The sequence below is a fragment of the Arctopsyche grandis genome, chromosome 12 (assembly GCF_051622035.1).
Source record: "Arctopsyche grandis isolate Sample6627 chromosome 12, ASM5162203v2, whole genome shotgun sequence".
NCBI lineage: Eukaryota > Metazoa > Arthropoda > Insecta > Trichoptera > Hydropsychidae > Arctopsyche > Arctopsyche grandis.
In genome coordinates, this window is record NC_135366.1 from 18482602 (window position 1) to 18501851 (window position 19250).

The 19250-nt window shown below is 40.4% G+C and overlaps 1 protein-coding gene across 1 annotated transcript in view; it reads left to right on the plus strand.

Annotated features, from left to right (window-relative positions):
- Positions 1-2530: 2530 nt before the first annotated feature.
- LOC143920451 (uncharacterized) overlaps positions 2531-19250 on the plus strand; it is a 74377-nt gene continuing 57657 nt past the window's right edge. Inside the window, exon 1 of the mRNA XM_077443341.1 lies at positions 2531-3196. Coding sequence (XP_077299467.1) covers positions 2531-3196 — 666 coding nt within the window. The remainder of the gene's footprint in view (positions 3197-19250) is intronic.

The following is a 19250-nucleotide window of genomic DNA, read 5'->3' on the forward strand; positions in this document are numbered from 1 at the left end:
TATTTGCAATGTCCAATTCTTTGATTTCGGTGATGGTTAGGTTAGGTTGGGTTAGGTTTGTTGAGGTAAGCACGTTTTTTTAGTCGGGTATGAGCAGCCGTGGTGAGCGGACGGGATAGCGGCGGTCTTTGCTGCTATTGCTGAAGCTGACTGCAACTGCTCTCCAACGTCGCATTGCGGTGTCCAGAGGACTTAATTGACTCCAAAGTAATGTATTAGCATTCTAATAGCATCTGAATCAGCTCCAGACGAGGTAAGGAATCGAGGTAAGTTTTCATTAAAAATCCGTTACGTTGCATAGATACTCTAACCTTGTTTACAGCTGGCTACGCTTGCGGTTGATCGTAATACCACTAACTCCGAACAAGTGAAGCATTGCGCATGCGCGTGTTAAAAAAAAAAGTAAATAAAAACCAACGGCTACGAAGAACTTTGCGTCGAAAAAATTGCAATCTGCGATCACATCGAATACATAGAAGACGTTGCATGGAAGCAATCAAGTTTATTTCATCATCGTCGCGGCGAATTTTGGGACTGTCAACTGGTGCTAAAAGGCATAGTTGGCGTTCACATCTCAATCACAACACAAACGCCCAACGAAAAGGCATCGATAACAATTGTGTTGCTAACAGCTGTTTTTTAACAGTGCAATCGAGTGCCGATTGAAAAATCAACGACCACGGTGAACGTTGTATCGGAAGGATTGGATTCGTTTTACATATTGCACAAAAGCACTTCAACTGTTGTAATTTATAGCTGGAATTGGAGGCAAGAGACAGATTTGGGTTTCATTTCCTCAGCACAATACAGGTGGCTAAGGAAAACTTATCGTTTCCAACAACAACTACGTTGCTAACGGCTTTATGCGCTTGCAGCAAAACGAAATAACATTAAATATGACCAATGCGCATGTGTGTGCTGTATAAATAATAAACGGCAACGGTGAATTTTTGCATTGGTTAGATTGGATTCGGCAAACGAATTAGACACATTGCTTTGAAAAACTCGAATTACTATCATTTACACACACCCACGGTGAATCGTAACACTGTTGACTGGAGTCAAGAGACAAAGTTAGTGTTAAAGTGTCCATCACAACATAAACGTCTTACAACAGCTCATTAATAACAATAACAACTACGTTGCTAACGACTTGTTGCGATTACGGCTGATCAAAGTACCACTAACAACGACCAAAATAAATAGTGTGCGAGCGCGTACCGATTGAAAAATTAACGATCACGGTGAGTTTTTTAGTCGGAGAAATTGGAATAATGACAACAATGGCTAGCATATCTTTGGAAATGTGTGAGATTACTGCTAAAGAAGCTCTCGAGCAGAAGGTATTCCACAAATTAGAATTAATTCTAATTGATCTCAATAGCAAAATACGTAAAAATACCTACGTTCCAATCAAGGATGGAATTGAAGGGGCAATGATAGCCTTTAATACATATAAAGACATAAAACTAGACCTGTTAGAGCATAGATTACAAACTAAAACACTAATAGAACTCAATCCCACCTCGAGCGATGTTTTAAAGAATCCTCCAAATGCTTTAATACCGGAAAATCCCGCAATCATGGACTCAGCATCCTCACTAGATCAACCAAAAGAGGATTCCTGGAAAGAAGTAAGGTCAAAAAGAAGGCGGGATAAAAAGAATAAAAGAACAAATGATACAAAGAACACCAACAACAACAACGATCGGCGTCAGCCAAACATTGAAAATAGCTTTCAAGATCGATATGCGCGATTTCCACCAGGCCCCAGAAATGAGGCTATAACAATAAAGTCAGACGGCACGGTGACATATGCAGACACCTTAAAGAAAATCAGAAAAGAAATTCCAATGGAGAATGTAGATGTTGCCGCTATTCGTCAAACAAAGGGTGGAGAAGTTCTTATAAAAATGCAAAAAGGAACAACAAAAACGGAAGAGCTAATGGGTGCGATTTCCGCGATTCTGGGCAATGGTGCGACTGTGAAGAAGCTCGTCCCTGGAGTCGTCATTGAAATACGGGACATCGATGGGGCCACGGATGAGACAGAATTGATGGAGGCATTAGCAAGCGCTTCACCACATGTGGTGAGAAATGCGCGATTGATCACGTTCAAACCGGCTTATGGAGGCACTCAGATTGCGATGGTCAAACTCCCGAGAGACGATGCCACTGAATTGATTAAGGCCGGAAGAATTCGAATCGGATGGGTCAATTGTCGTTTGAGGCCCCGAGTCCATATAATAAGATGCTTCAGGTGTCGGGGATTCGGACACATTGCGGTAGAATGCGCCAGCAAACAAGACAGAAGCAAAGAATGCAACAAGTGCGGCCAGGAAGGCCATATAGCTGTGATTTGTAAGAACGACCCACACTGCAGCATTTGTGAAGGAGAAAAAATAAGCAGCGGTCATCAGACCGGTAGTCGAAGCTGTGCAGCCCTCCGGACTGCTCTGAAAGAACGAACACAACAATGATCCGCATACTCCAGATCAATCTGAATGGATGCCAGGCGGCGCAGGATGTGATGATACAGACAGCAGAGGAGCGGCGAGCGGACCTCGTGATTGTGTCTGAACAGTACCGCAACATTCCTCATCGATGGTATTCGGATGCAAGCTCAAGATCTGCAATCTACACACCAACTGCCCACCTGCGAATCACGAATGCTGTTTCAATTGGCGTCCAAGGCTGGACGTGGGTGGAGATGAGGGGAGTGAGGTTCTATAGCTGCTATTTTTCTCCTAGTGCAACAATAGAGGAGTTCAAGAGAGATCTCGTCTGCCTTGAAGATGACATGAGAACATCGACCTTACCTGTTGTCGTTGCCGGAGATTTTAACTCAAAAGCTCCAGAGTGGGGCTCTCAAAAAACGGATCGCAGAGGTATTTTACTCTCTGAAATGGCATCGCATTTACATCTGCATGCGGCCAACGTAGGAAGTGCTTACACGTTCGTTCGGGGCAGCACCGGATCGGTCATCGATGTCACATTTGCAGGTGAAACAATAATTGGCAGGATCCGAAAATGGCAAGTGCTTGACAGCTACTCTCACAGCGACCATCGCTACATTGGCTTCGAGTTGGAAGATCGCCTCGCCGGGCCACAAATGTTACCTTCTAGTTCTGGCTGGGGAGCTCGTAGTGTGGACATCGTAGCTTTGGACGAAGCCGTTGCAGAACTAAGATCAAAAGTGACTGACGTCGCAAGCAGCGGGGTTGGAGCCGAAGACATTGCCAACTCATTAAATGACCTATTGAGTGAGAGCTGCGACGCATCGATGCCGAGACGCGGAGGTAAAAAGAGGCGCCCGGTCTTCTGGTGGACCGAAAACATCGCCATACTTCGCCGCGAGTGCTTAACCTGCAGACGCCGAGCACAACGACGGTCAAGCAATGAACAGCACAGAGTGAAATATCAAGAAGCCAGGATAGCTTTACGAAAAGCTATAAAATAAAGTAAAGAGAGATGCTGGAAAGAGCTCTGCAAATCGATTGATGTGGATCCGTGGGGGAGCCCATATAAGATCATAAGGAAAAAGCTCCGAATTGGAACTGTCGATCCATATCTTGAAAATAAGGCGAGTCTTGAATTGGTCATAGATGGCCTCTTTCCGCAACACCCAGTGATGGAAAGACGATCGGCGAGCAGTACTGGTGATGAGATGCCGATTTTCACGGAGGAAGAAGTCGTAGCAGCCGCCAAACGAATAAATATTGAAAAGGCGCCGGGACCGGACTGCATTCCAAACGCAGTTATTAAAAGAATTGCCTTGAGCGATCCTGCGTTGCTGTTGACGACCTTCAATGCTTGTCTGTCGGAAGGAACCTTTCCAAAACCATGGAAAAGACAAAAACTCGTGCTGATTTCAAAAGGAAAGGGAGGCCCACCAGGACCTTCATCATACAGGCCACTCTGCCTACTTGACGGGGTAGGAAAGTTACTAGAGAGACTTCTCCTACAGCGACTACAACAACAGCTAGAAAACAGCGACACAGGACTGTCATCGCAGCAATTTGGATTTCGACCCGGTCGCTCAACTATTGACGCGATCAGTGAAGTCGTAAACACCGTAAGACTTGCATGGCGTGGGAGCGTCAAGGCGAGCAAACATGTTGTGATGATCGCGCTCGACATAAAAAATGCATTCAACACTGCCAACTGGGGAAGGACTCTCGATGCATTAGTCACTATCAATGCTCCGGAAAAACTTATCAAGATGATCGAGAGCTATTTTTCGGACAGAATCCTTCTGTATGAATGCATGGGCAAAAAATACGAACGATCAGTCACTGCGGGCGTACCACAGGGATCGGTCCTGGGCCCGGCGCTTTGGAATGTAATGTACGACGGCTTGTTGAAGATCCCAATGCCAGATGAAACGAGCCTGGTCGCCTTTGCTGACGATGTCGCGTTGCTTGTCACCGCAAAGAACACAACATCTTTACGCCTAAGAAGCGAAGAAGCCATAAGAAGGGTTAAAAAATGGCTCGTGGATGCGGGCTTGGAGCTCGCCGTCCAGAAAACCGAAGCTGTATTCTTCACAAGACGTAGAAAGCTGCTGCCTCCTCAAATAACAGTCAACGGTTTTGAGGTGACATTCAGCAGATCACTGCGGTATTTGGGAGTGCAGTTAGATGACAAACTACGCTTTGCAAAACATGCGGAAAAAGCGGGAGCTAGGGCGGCCCAAATAGCAGAAGACCTCGCCAGACTGATGCCCAACATCGGTGGACCGAAACAGAGGAGAAGAAAACTATACTGTGAAGTAGTACACTCAGTCCTCCTGTACGGTGCTCCGATTTGGGCGGAAAAAACAAAGGTTGAGAGGACGAGGCTCAGCCTCGCTAGAGTACAAAGAAGAGCAGTATTAAGAGTCGCAGCGGCATACCGTACAGTATCTGAAGATGCCATCCTGGTGTTGTGCGCCATTCCACCGATCGACTTACTCGCTCTAGAACGACAAGCGATCTACAGAGGTGAAAAGAAGAGTACAGCCAGAGAGACAACGATGATCAAATGGCAAGACAGATGGAACAACTCAGAAAAAGGTCGATGGACACACCATCTCATCGGAGACCTAAAAGCGTGGTGCCAAAGAAAGCACGGCGAACTGAATCACCACACGACCCAAATACTCACAGGTCACGGGTGCTTCGGGACCTACCTACACAAAATAGGAAAGGAAACAACTCCGAAGTGCCACCACTGTGAAAACGAGAAAGACGACGCGGCCCACACAACCTTTGATTGTCCAGCATGGGAAGACGACAGATGAACATTCAGAACTGTAATCGGCGTAGAACACCTGACGCCGATAAACATAATCTTCGTCATACTGGATAGCGCAACTGCCTGGTCAGCGTGAGAAGCATTTGCTTCGATGATAATGAAAAACAAAGAAGAAGCAGAAAGAACCCGAGGACTCGAAGGAAGAGCCATAAATGGCTAAGACAAAACTGCTTTCCCGAAGCAAAACATGAAAATGTGTCCGGGGAGCAGAGGTGTCAAGGGGGTGGGGTTTGGTCGGTAAAAATCCGACATTATCCTCCAGTTCGGGCTGGAGGATGTCTTTGGAAGGTTCCCAACCTCCGACGATAAAAAAAAAAAAAAAAAAAAGGTAAGCACGTTTTGTGGATATTTTGGCAATGTCGAATTTTTTGATTTCGGTAATAGTTAGGTTAGGTTTGGTGGGGAAAGAACGTTTTGTGGATATTTTGGCAATGTCGAATTCATTGATTTCGGTGATGGTTAGGTTAGGTTGGGTTAAATATGGTGAGGTAAGCACGTTTTGTGGATATTTTGGCAATGTCGAATTCTTTGATTTGGGTGATGGTTAGGTTAGGTTGGGTTAGGTATGTTCAGGTAAGCACGTTATGTGGATATTTTGGCAATGTCGAATTCTTTGGTTTCGGTGATAGTTAGGTTAGGTTGGGTTAGGTTTGGTGAGGTTAGCACGTTTTGTGTATATTTTGCAATGTCGAATTTTTTGATAACGGTGATGGTTAGGTTAGGTTGGGTTAGGTTTTGTGAGGTTAGCACGTTTTGTGTATATTTTGCAATGTCGAATTTTTGATTTCGGTGATGGTAAGGTAAGGTTGGGTTAGGTTTGTTGGGGTAAGAACGTTTTGTGGATATTTTGGCAATGTCAAATTCTTTGATTTCGGTGATGGTTAGGTTAGGTTGGATTAGGTATGGTGAGGTAAGCAGGTTTTGTGTATATGTTTGCAATGTCCAATTATTTGATTTCGGTGATGGTTAGGTTAGGTTGGGTTAGGTATGTTGAGATAAGCACGTTTTGTGGATATTTTGGCAATGTCGAATTTTTTGATTTCGGTGATAGTTAGGTTATGATGGGTTAGGTTTGGTGGGGTAAGAACGTCTTGTGGATATTTTGGCAATGTCGAATTCTTTGATTTCGGTGATGGTTAGGTTAGGTTGGGTTAGGTATGTTCAGGTAAGAACGTTTTGTGGATATTTTGGCAATGTCGAATTCTTTGATTTCGGTGATGGTAAAGTTAGGTTGGGTTAAATATGGTGAGGTTAGCACGTTTTGTGTATATTTTGCAATGTCGAATTTTTTGATTTCGGTGATGGTTAGGTTAGGTTGGGTTAGGTTTGGTGAGGTGAGCACGTTTTGTGTATATTTTGCAATGTCGAATTTTTTGATTTCGGTGATGGTTAGGTTAGGTTGGGTTAGGTATGGTGAGGTAAGCAGGTTTTGTGGATATTTTGGATATGCCGAATTTTTCGATTTCGGTGATAGTCAGGTTAGGTTGGGTTAGGTTTGGTGGGGTAAGAACGTTTTGTGTATATTTTGCAATGTCGAATTTTTTGATTTCGGTGATGGTTAGGTTAGGTTGGGTTAGGTTTAGTGAGGTTAGCACGTTTTGTGTATATTTTGCAATGTCGAATTTTTTGATTTCGGTGATGGTTAGGTTAGGTTAAGTTAGGTATGTTGAGGTAAGCACGTTTTTTTGGATAATTTGCAATGTCGAATTTTTTTATTTCGGTGATGGTTAGGTTAGGTTGGGTGAGGTTTGGTGTGGTTAGCACGTTTTGTGTATATTTTGCAATGTCGAATTTTTTGATTTCGGTGTTAGTTAGGTTAGGTTGGGTTAGGTTTGGTGGGGTAAGAACGTTTTGTGGATATTTTGGCAATGTCAAATTCTTTGATTTCGGTGATGGTTAGGTTAGGTTGGATTAGGTATGTTCAGGTAAGCACGTTATGTGGATATTTTGGCAATGTCGAATTCTTTGATTTCGGTGATGGTAAAGTTAGGTTGGGTTAAATATGGTGAGGTTAGCACATTTTGTGTATATTTTGCAATGTCGAATTTTTTGATTTCGGTGATGGTTAGGTTAGGTTGGGTTAGGTTTGGTGAGGTGAGCACGTTTTGTGTATATTTTGCAATGTCGAATTTTTTGATTTCGGTGATGGTTAGGTTAGGTTGGGTTAGGTTTGGTGGGGTAAGAACGTTTTGTGGATATTTTGGCAATGTCAAATTCTTTGATTTCGGTGATGGTTAGGTTAGGTTGGATTAGGTATGGTGAGGTAAGCAGGTTTTGTGGATATTTTGGATATGCCGAATTTTTCGATTTCGGTGATAGTCAGGTTAGGTTGGGTTAGGTTTGGTGGGGTAAGAACGTTTTGTGTATATTTTGCAATGTCGAATTTTTTGATTTCGGTGATGGTTAGGTTAGGTTGGGTTAGGTTTGGTGAGGTTAGCACGTTTTGTGTATATTTTGCAATGTCGAATTTTTTGATTTCGGTGATGGTTAGGTTAGGTTAAGTTAGGTATGTTGAGGTAAGCACGTTTTTTTGGATAATTTGCAATGTCGTATTTTTTGATTTCGGTGATGGTTAGGTTAGGTTGGGTGAGGTTTGGTGTGGTTAGCACGTTTTGTGTATATTTTGCAATGTCGAATTTTTTGATTTCGGTGTTAGTTAGGTTAGGTTGGGTTAGGTTTGGTGGGGTAAGAACGTTTTGTGGATATTTTGGCAATGTCAAATTCTTTGATTTCGGTGATGGTTAGGTTAGGTTGGATTAGGTATGTTCAGGTAAGCACGTTATGTGGATATTTTGGCAATGTCGAATTCTTTGATTTCGGTGATAGTTAGGTTAGGTTGGGTTAGGTTTGGTGAGGTTAGCACGTTTTGTGTATATTTTGCAATGTCGAATTTTTTGATAACGGTGATGGTTAGGTTAGGTTGGGTTAGGTTTTGTGAGGTTAGCACGTTTTGTGTATATTTTGCAATGTCGAATTTTTGATTTCGGTGATGGTAAGGTAAGGTTGGGTTAGGTTTGTTGGGGTAAGAACGTTTTGTGGATATTTTGGCAATGTCAAATTCTTTGATTTCGGTGATGGTTAGGTTAGGTTGGATTAGGTATGGTAAGGTAAGCAGGTTTTGTGTATATGTTTGCAATGTCCAATTATTTGATTTCGGTGATGGTTAGGTTAGGTTGGGTTAGGTATGTTGAGATAAGCACGTTTTGTGGATATTTTGGCAATGTCGAATTTTTTGATTTCGGTGATAGTTAGGTTATGATGGGTTAGGTTTGGTGGGGTAAGAACGTCTTGTGGATATTTTGGCAATGTCGAATTCTTTGATTTAAGTGATGATTAGGTTAGGTTGGGTTAGGTATGTTCAGGTAAGCACGTTTTGTGGATATTTTGGCAATGTCGAATTCTTTGATTTCGGTGATAGTTAGGTTAGGTTGGGTTAGGTTTGGTGAGGTTAGCACGTTTTGTGTATATTTTGCAATGTCGAATTTTTTGATTACGGTGATGGTTAGGTTAGGTTGGGTTAGGTTTGGTGAGGTAAGCACGTTTTGTATATATTTTGCAATGTCGAATTTTTTGATTTCGGTGATGGTAAGGTAAGGTTGGGTTAGGTTTGTTGGGGTAAGAACGTTTTGTGGATATTTTGGCAATGTCGAATTCATTGATTTCGGTGATGGTTAGGTTAGGTTGGGTTAAATATGGTGAGGTTAGCACGTTTTGTGTATATTTTGCAATGTCGAATTGTTTGATTTCGGTGATGGTTAGGTTAGGTTGGGTTAGGTTTGGTGAGGTGAGCACGTTTTGTGTATATTTTGCAATGTCGAAAAATATACACAAAAGGTGTTTACCTCACCAAACCTAACCCAACCTAACCTAACTATCACCGAAATCAAAGAATTCCACATTGCCAAAATATCCACAAAACGTGCTTACCTCACCATACCTAACCCAACCTAACCTAACCATCACCGAAATCAAATAATTCAACATTGCCAAACAATCCACAAAACGTGCTCACCTCACCAAACCTAACCCAACCTTTCCAAACCATCACCGAAATCAAAGAATTCGACATTGCCAAAATATCCACAAAACGTTCTTACCTCACCATACCTAACCCAACCTAACCTACCCATCACCAAAATCAATGAAGTCGACATTGCAAAAATATACACAAAACGTGCTAACCTCACCAAACCTAACCCAACCTAACCTTGCCATCACCGAAATCAAAGAATTTGAAATTGCCAAAATATCCACAAATCGTTCTTACCCCACCAAACCTAACCCAAACTAACCTAACCATCACCGAATTCAAAGAATTGCGCATTGCAAACATATACACAAAACGTGCTAACCTCAACAAACCTTACCCAACCTAACCTTACCAACACAGAAATCAAAGAATTCGACATTGCCAAAATATCCACAAAACGTTCTTACCCCACCAAACCTAACCCAACCTAACCTAACGATCACCGAAATCAAAGAATACGACATTGCCAAAATATACACAAAACGTGCTAACCTCACCATACCTAACCCCACCTAACCTAACCATCACGGAAATCGAAGAATTCGACATTGCAAAAATATACACCACGTGCTTACTTCACTTAACTTATTGCAACCTTACCTAACCATCAACGAAATCAAAGAATTCGACATTGCCAAAATATCCACAAAACGTGCTTATCTCACCATAACTAAAGCAACCTTACCTAACCATCACCGAAATCAATGAATTCGACATTGCAAAAATAAACACAAAACGTACTTACCTCACCAAACCTAACCCAACCTAACCTAACCATCACCGAAATCAAAGAATTCGACATTGCCAAAATATCCACAAAACGAGCTTACCTCACCAAACCTAACCCTACCTAACCTAACGATCTCCGAAATTAAAGAATACGACATTGCCAAAATATCCACAAAACGTTCTTACCTCACCATACCTAACCCAACCTTACCTTACCATCACCGAAATTCTTGAATTCGAGTTGCAAAAATATACACAAAACGTGCATACTTCACTTAACCTATTGCAACCTTACCTAACCATCAACGAAATCAAAGAATTCGACATTGCCAAAATATCCACAAAACGAGCTTACCTCACCAAACCTTACCCTACCTAACCTAACGATCACCGAAATTAAAGAATTAAACATTGCCAAAATATCCACAAAACATGCTTACCTCACCATACCTAACCCAACCTAACCTTACCATCACCGAAATCAAATAATTCGACATTGCCAAAATATCCACAAAACGTGCTCACCTCACCAAACCTAACCCAACCTTTCCAAACCATCACCGAAATCAAAGAATTCAACATTGCCAAAATATCCACAAAACGTTCTTACCTCACCATACCTAACCCAACCTAACCTTGCCATCACCGAAATCAAAGAATTTGAAATTGCCAAAATATCCACAAATCGTTCTTACCCCACCAAACCTAACCCAAACTAACCTAACCATCACCGAATTCAAAGAATTGCGCATTGCAAACATATACACAAAACGTGCTAACCTCAACAAACCTTACCCAACCTTACCTTACGATCACTGAAATCAAAGAATTTCACATTGCCAAAATATCCACAAAACGTTCTTACCCCACCAAACCTAACCCAACCTAACCTCACGATCACCGAAATCAAAGAATACGACATTGCCAAAATATACACAAAACGTGCTAACCTCACCATACCTAACCCCACCTAACCTAACCATCACCGAAATCGAAGAATTCGACATTGCAAAAATATACACAAAACGTGCTTACTTCACTTAACCTATTGCAACCTTACCTAACCATCACCGAAATCAAAGAATTCGACATTGCCAAAATATCCACAAAACGTGCTTACCTCACCATATCTAACCCCACCTAACCTAAAAATCACCGAAATCAAAGAAATGGACATTGCAAAAATATACACAAAACGTGCTTACTTCACTTAACCTTATCCAACCTTACCTAACTTTCACCGAAAACAAAAAATTTGACATAGCCAAAATATCCACAAAACGTGCCTACCTCACCATACCTAACCCAACCTAAGCTAACCATCACCGAAATCAATGAATTCGACATTGCCAAAATATCCATAAAACGTGCTTACCTCACCATATCTAACCCCACCTAACCTAACCATCACCGAAATCAAAGAATTGGACAAAATATACACAAAACGTGCTCATCATACCAAACCTAACCCAACCTAACCTAACCATCACCGAAATCATTGAATTCGAGTTGCAAAAATATACACAAAAGGTGTTTACCTCACCAAACCTAACCCAACCTAACCTTACCATCACCGACATCAAAGAATTCGACATTGCCAATATATCCACAAAACGAGCTTACCTCACCAAACCTAACCCTACCTAACCTACCCATCACCAAAATTAATGAAGTCGACATTGCAAAAATATACACAAAACGTGCTAACCTCACCAAACCTAACCCAACCTAACCTTGCCATCACCGAAATCAAAGAATTTGAAATTGCCAAAATATCCACAAATCGTTCTTACCCCACCAAACCTAACCCAACCTAACCTAACGATCACCGAAATCAAAGAATACGACATTGCCAAAATATACACAAAACGTGCTAACCTCACCATACCTAACCCCACCTAACCTAACCATCACCGAAATCGAAGAATTCGACATTGCAAAAATATACACAAAACGTGCTTACTTCACTTAACCTATTGCAACCTTACCTAACCATCACCGACATCAAAGAATTCGACATTGCCAAAATATCCACAAAACGAGCTTACCTCACCAAACCTAACCCTACCTAACCTAACGATCACCGAAATTAAAGAATACGACATTGCCAAAATATCCACAAAAATGTCTTACCCCACCAAACCTAATTCAACCTAACCTAACCATCACCGAAATCAAAGAATTTAACATTGCCAAAATATCCACAAAACGTGCTTACCTCACCATATCTAACCCAACATAACCTAACTATCACCGAAATCAAAGAATTCCACATTGCCAAAATATCCACAAAACGTGCTTACCTCACCATACCTAACCCAACCTAACCTAACCATCACCGAAATCAAATAATTCGACATTGCCAAAATATCCACAAAACGTGCTCACCTCACCAAACCTAACCCAACCTTTCCAAACCATCACCGAAATCAAAGAATTCGACATTGCCAAAATATCCACAAAACGTTCTTACCCCACCAAACCTAACCCAACCTAACCTAACGATCACCGAAATCAAAGAATACGACATTGCCAAAATATACACAAAACGTGCTTACCTCACCATACCTAACCCCACCTAACCTAACCATCACCGAAATCGAAGAATTCGACATTGCAAAAATATACACAACACGTGCTTACTTCACTTAACCTATTGCAACCTTACCTAACCATCAACGAAATCAAAGAATTCGACATTGCCAAAATATCCACAAAACGTGCTTATCTCACCATAACTAAAGCAACCTTACCTAACCATCACCGTAATCAATGAATTCGACATTGCAAAAATAAACACAAAACGTGCTTACCTCACCAAACCTAACTCAACCTAACCTAACCATCACCGAAATCAAAGAATTCGACATTGTCAAAATATCCACAAAACGAGCTTACCTCACCAAACCTAACCCTACCTAACCTAACGATCTCCGAAATTAAAGAATACGACATTGCCAAAATATCCACAAAACGTTCTTACCTCACCATACCTAACCCAACCTTACCTAACCATCACCGAAATTATTGAATTCGAGTTGCAAAAATATACACAAAACGTGCATACTTCACTTAACCTATTGCAACCTTACCTAACCATCAACGAAATCAAAGAATTCGACATTGCCAAAATATCCACAAAATGAGCTTACCTCACCAATCCTTACCCTACCTAACCTAACGATCACCGAAATTAAAGAATACGACATTGCCAAAATATCCACAAAACGTTCTTACCCCACCAAACCTAACTCAACCTAACCTAACCATCACCAAAATCAAAGAATTAAACATTGCCAAAATATCCACAAAACGTGCTAACCTCAACAAACCTTACCCAACCTAACCTTACCATCACAGAAATCAAAGAATTCGACATTGCCAAAATATCCACAAAACGTTCTTACCCCACCAAACCTAACCCAACCTAACCTAACGATCACCGAAATCAAAGAATACGACATTGCCAAAATATACACAAAACGTGCTAACCTCACCATACCTAACCCCACCTAACCTAACCATCACCGAAATCGAAGAATTCGACATTGCAAAAATATACACAACACGTGCTTACTTCACTTAACCTATTGCAACCTTACTGGAAAAGACTTCGATAATGGTTTGATGTAGTTTATTGAAATGTAAAATCTGCACGTGGTGGTTCAGCGGAGCGTACGAGAACACCTTCTCCGTACGCCGTCTTTTCGCTGACTCACCGACCGTAGCGTTCTTCCGCTTGGGTCGACACTACTGCCAACTCGTCAATAATGCCAATCGACAATCAGTTAATAAGACTGTTTGCCATACGTCATTATAAAAGTCGGAACATAGTCCCACATAGGAAAACTGTTGAACAATACAGTTATTCTACAGAGTTACAGCATTACTGACGAGTCGTTTACAATAACTCATAGCTCTTAAATTAATTAAATAGAGGGTGAATAATGAAACCTTTGCCTCATCCAGTGTGAGGATAAAATCAATTTATTGGTTCAGTAATATTTCAACTTATAGGTATACCTCTGGTGAATGTTGTTTCTATTTACATTAAAATTTTTGAAATCTCCTTTGAAGCTGTGAATAAGCATTACAAGATAAGGTTACTTTAAAAAAGAGAGAGTGGACTGTATATAGTTTAAAACTTAAGCATTCCTCATCTTGAGGTTAACTTAGACAATACAATGTTGACACTATTACAGTTGTCAATACAGATCAGCTATTACCGATCAACTAAACTTGATTAGTGAGTGTAATGCTCCTAATTTAACTTGATTTCATCAACAAGTAACACAAACATTGCTAAATTAAAAGTAAATTGGAAAGTCATTCATTCATTCCTACAAGCAGGAAATGAAGGCGAAATATGATTATAGATGTCTCTACGTTAAACATCGAAATGTTCAGTATTATAATATTTACTTATTCTATGATTCACATAGATACTATAAACAGTAAGAGTTAACTTATGTTTTCATAACAAGAAACATAAGACCTGCGGATGACTCCCGGCAGGTTATAATTAAGTAGACATGAAATAATTTAAGATGCTCCATTAAGTTTGGATTGGAGACTAACATTAACAAATCATGAATATAATTTTAACTGTCAAATTTGAACAATTTATTTTAAACTCGGATATCCTTCCGAGTGATGACATGAGACAAGTCTTATATTATAAAGACAAAATGATTAGATTAAATTCGGAGATATATACTGCCGAATGTTAAAATGAAAATAGCTTAAATTATACACACAACACATTTAAAGTGAATTACGGAGTACTACTATTAACATTGAATGATTTAAACTCATGATTACATCTAATAAGTAATATGCGTTGGGGGTAGTGTCTTCGGGTTAAACTAAGCTACCGAAGTTGACGGAATTGAAGCTGCTGTTTCTCCTCCATCTTGCTGATCTTCCTTCCTGTCAAGTGGTCCTTGTGGTAGAATCGGCAATGGCGCCACTAGATGACTGGACCGACGAAACTCTCCGCTGGCAGTAAAGACGTCGACGACTCGAACTCTGCCATCTGGTCCGGGATACAATTTAGTGACTCGACCCAAGACCCATCGGGTTGGCAGCATGTGTTCCTCCTTTAACAGGACCATTTGACCCACACTCAGATTGTTGCTCGAGTCCTTCTTCCATTTGTGTCGTAACTGCAAAGAATGTAAATATTCCGCCGACCAACGTTTCCAAAATGCTGCTGTGGTCAATTGTATCTGAAGCAGATTGGCATGGACATTAGTGTTATATTTAACCTCCATTGGAAGAGCGAGTAAGGATCTGCCAATTAAGAAATGTCCAGGTGTGAGGGGTAAAAGGTCTAGTGGATCCGATGACAAGGGACTAAGAGGACGGGAATTCATGCAAGCTTCTATTTGAGTCAATACCGTACAAAATGATTCGAAATTTAAGGTGGTGGCCTTTAACACCTTGTTTAAATGAATTTTCATGGATTTAACCGCTGCTTCCCACAGCCCTCCCATGTGAGGCGCCCTTGGCGGGTTAAACTTCCAACGAATCCCTTCGGAGGCTACATACCGTAGTAGCTTCTCCTCATGAGGACGTTCGTAAATTAATTTTACTAAATTAACGAGTTCACGACTTGCACCGACAAAATTAGTAGCATTGTCGGAATATATCGTATTGGGCCTGCCACGTCTGGCTACGAATCTTCTTAAACAATTTAAGAAATTTGAACTCGTTAAGTCTCCGACAAGTTCCAAGTGAACTGCCTTACTGGAAAAACACACAAAGACACAAACGTAACCCTTAATTATCTTAGAATTCTTATTGCAACCACTCTTCACAGGAAAAGGTCCTGCGAAGTCTATCCCCACATGACTGAAGGGAAAATTAGCAGTGGTACGTTCGAGCGGGAGTAATCCCATTAATCTATTGTGTGACAGTGGTTTATTTCTGAAACAAATGACACATGAACGCACCACTCCTTTGACAGTATTATGTCCGGCCAATGGCCAATAGGTCTGCCGCAATAACGACAGTAAGGCTTGAGTACCCAAGTGAATATATTTCAAGTGTGCATCTCGGACAATCATGTGTGTAAGTTTATGCTTATTTGACAAGATAATGGGTGACGTTGATAGAGTTGTTCCCAGAGGAAGTCTACTTCCAACACAAATTAAATTCTCATGGAATAGAGGGGACAATTTAGCTAATTTACTGCTACTGGGAATTGGATGTCCCTTGCTCAGCAAATGATATTCCAATGGAAATGATTCCATTTGCGATAACCTAATCAAATTATTTAAAGCATCTTTTAATTCTAAAGCGGACGGTTCGTTATTTTCTTTAACGTTTAATTGTTTATTCCTTAGTGGCCGACGAACATATGATAAAACTCGAAGGAGTCTTGGAAGATGAGAATATTTATCTATCCAATTATTTTCCCTCACAAGGGTAGCGTTAGTGACTACCCTTCTCTCTGGAAGATCTATTGTGATCTCAGGAGGTCTTCGAGGCCATCGTGATTCATCTAATTTCAACCAACTAGGGCCGTCCCACCATAACGAATTATGATTTAATTCTGATGGTTGAGTCCCTCGAGAAATTAAATCTGCTGGATTGTCTGTAGAGGAGACATGGTACCACTCAATGGGTTGAGATATTGATTGGATTTCGGCCACTCGATTGGCAACGAAGGTAGTCCATTTACATGACTCTCCCCTAATCCAATGCAATGCGACGGTTGAATCCGTCCAATAATATTTTTCATTAATATGAATTGTTAATTGGTCTATTGTTGACTTCATTAACTTTGATAATAACATAGCGGAGCACAGCTCTAAACGCGGAATAGTTACAAAACTGAGCGGAGCGACTCTCGAACGAGAACACACAAGATGACATTTGGAATTTCCCAATTGATCAGTACATTTTACATAAATACAAGCACCATAAGCTTTCTCGGATGCGTCACAAAATCCGTGTGCCTGTATATTAATGGCATTATTTAGTATTATCAATCTAGGAATTTTATAAAGTTTCATGACTGTATTGGATAATTGGCAATCTTTCCATTTTTTGAAGATTGTCTGAGGAATGAATTCATCCCAACCAATGGTTTGTTGCCAGACAGATTGCATTAATATCTTATAATTAATTAACAATGGAGATAATAGTCCTAATGGGTCGAAGATCTGACTAATTACTGATAAAAAGTTTCTTTTTGTTATATTTTCAGTCTCGACTTCGGTTTGAACCTTAAATACAAAAACGTCTTCCCGCGGTTTCCAAAATAAACCTAAAGTTTTGTGTGATTCGTTAGAGAAGTTAAAATCTGAACAATCGTCAGCTTTAACATCCGTGATTATACAGGAGTTGTTCGATGTCCATTTGCTTAAGGGCATACCGGCTGATAATAATATGGTTTCCAATTGAACCTTTAATAATTTACCAGCTTCAATAGTATTAGTTCCCGTGAGCAAATCATCAACATAAAAATCACGTTCGATCACTTTACTAGCGATGGGATATTTGTTTCTATTCTCCTCTGCTAACTGATTTAGACATCTAGTAGCTAAAAATGGGGCTGAAGCAGTTCCGAATGTTACTGTATTAAGCTTGTAATGCTTGAATTTACTCTGGGGATCTGTTCGCCAAATGATTCGTTGTACATTTTTATTTTTCTCTGCTATTTGAATCTGTCGGTACATCTGCTTAATATCCGCAGTAATCACGTATTTATGGAGTCGAAAGTTGAGTAGTAAACTTAACAAATCTGATTGGACACTAGGTCCCACCATCAAAATATTATTTAGTGAGATATTGGACGTTGTCTTTGCGGACGCATCAAAAACTACACGATATTTAGTGGTAAGGCTAGACTCCTTAACCACGACGTGATGAGGTAAATAACAATGAACCTCATGTGCCTCCGGAGGTTCACACTCTGACATATGTCCTAAATTTATGTACTCTTCTAAAACTTTATTGTATTCCATTTTTAAATTATTATTGGCTAAAAAACGTCTTTCCAAAGTTTTGTGTCTTTTCTCCGCAATGTGCAATGAACTTCCTAATACTACCGGGGAATTTTTATATGGTAAAGCTACACAAAATCTACCGTTTTTATCTCGTGATGTGTGTGCTTGGAAATGTTCCTCACATCTTTTCTCCTCAAGAGATTGATGTTTTACCATAGGAACCTGGTCTATCATCCAAAAGTTTTGAATGTGACTGTCTAATTGACTTAAGCCTATGTGGCTCTTCCCTGGAGCATTATTTACTTCGGGATATGGACCAACTATTGTCCATCCGAATTCGGTATCCTTTAAGATAGGCATACCTTTTCCTAACTGGATGGTTCCTGCTTTCATAGCATGAACGCAAATCTCGGCGCCGAGCAATAAATCGATTGGCGTCGGTTTATTCCAAAGGGGATCTGATAACTTGATTCCCGCTGGTATTGAAATTAACTGTTGATCCAGTTTCACAGTTGGAATTTCGCCAGTAATTTCTGGTAATACCAAACACAACACTTTGGTTGAGTAATTAGTGGTTGAAGACCTTATGGTCACCTTGGTGATGTGACGAATGCTACTTTCTTGATTAGCGATACCTACAATTTTTTGAGAGATTTTCTCTAATTTGAAGTTATTCTTCTTAGCGAAAGATGTGGTAACATAGTTGACTTGTGAGCCGGAATCTAATAATGTGCGACCCTTAACGACCGTTCCATTGGACGTTATAATGTCTACTTGTACCGTGGGTAAAATTATCTCCCTTTGAGAGAAATGAGTAGAATGAGCATTAATTGACTTCCTTCCCGTATTATTTGAACTAAATGTATCGTCCTGATGCAACAAAGTATGATGGTTTTGTTTGCACCTTAAGCAATTATAGTTAGACTTGCAATTTGTTATCTTATGCGATGAATTTAAACATTTAAAACACATGTTATTAGATTTAACGAATTCATTTCTTTCCAAACTGGATTTTGCTTTGAATTTATCACATTTGCCTATGAAATGATTATTTCGACAGAATGCGCATGCGTTTACCTTACTTGATGGGTTTTTGTTCGCGACATGAGTTCTCATGATTCTTTGACAACTATGAGGGAATTCCTTCACCGTAGTTACAGATGCAGTAGATTGTAATACATTACATCTATTCTGCAAGAATGTCTCTAAACTTTCATATGGTGGCATTTCTCTGCTAACCA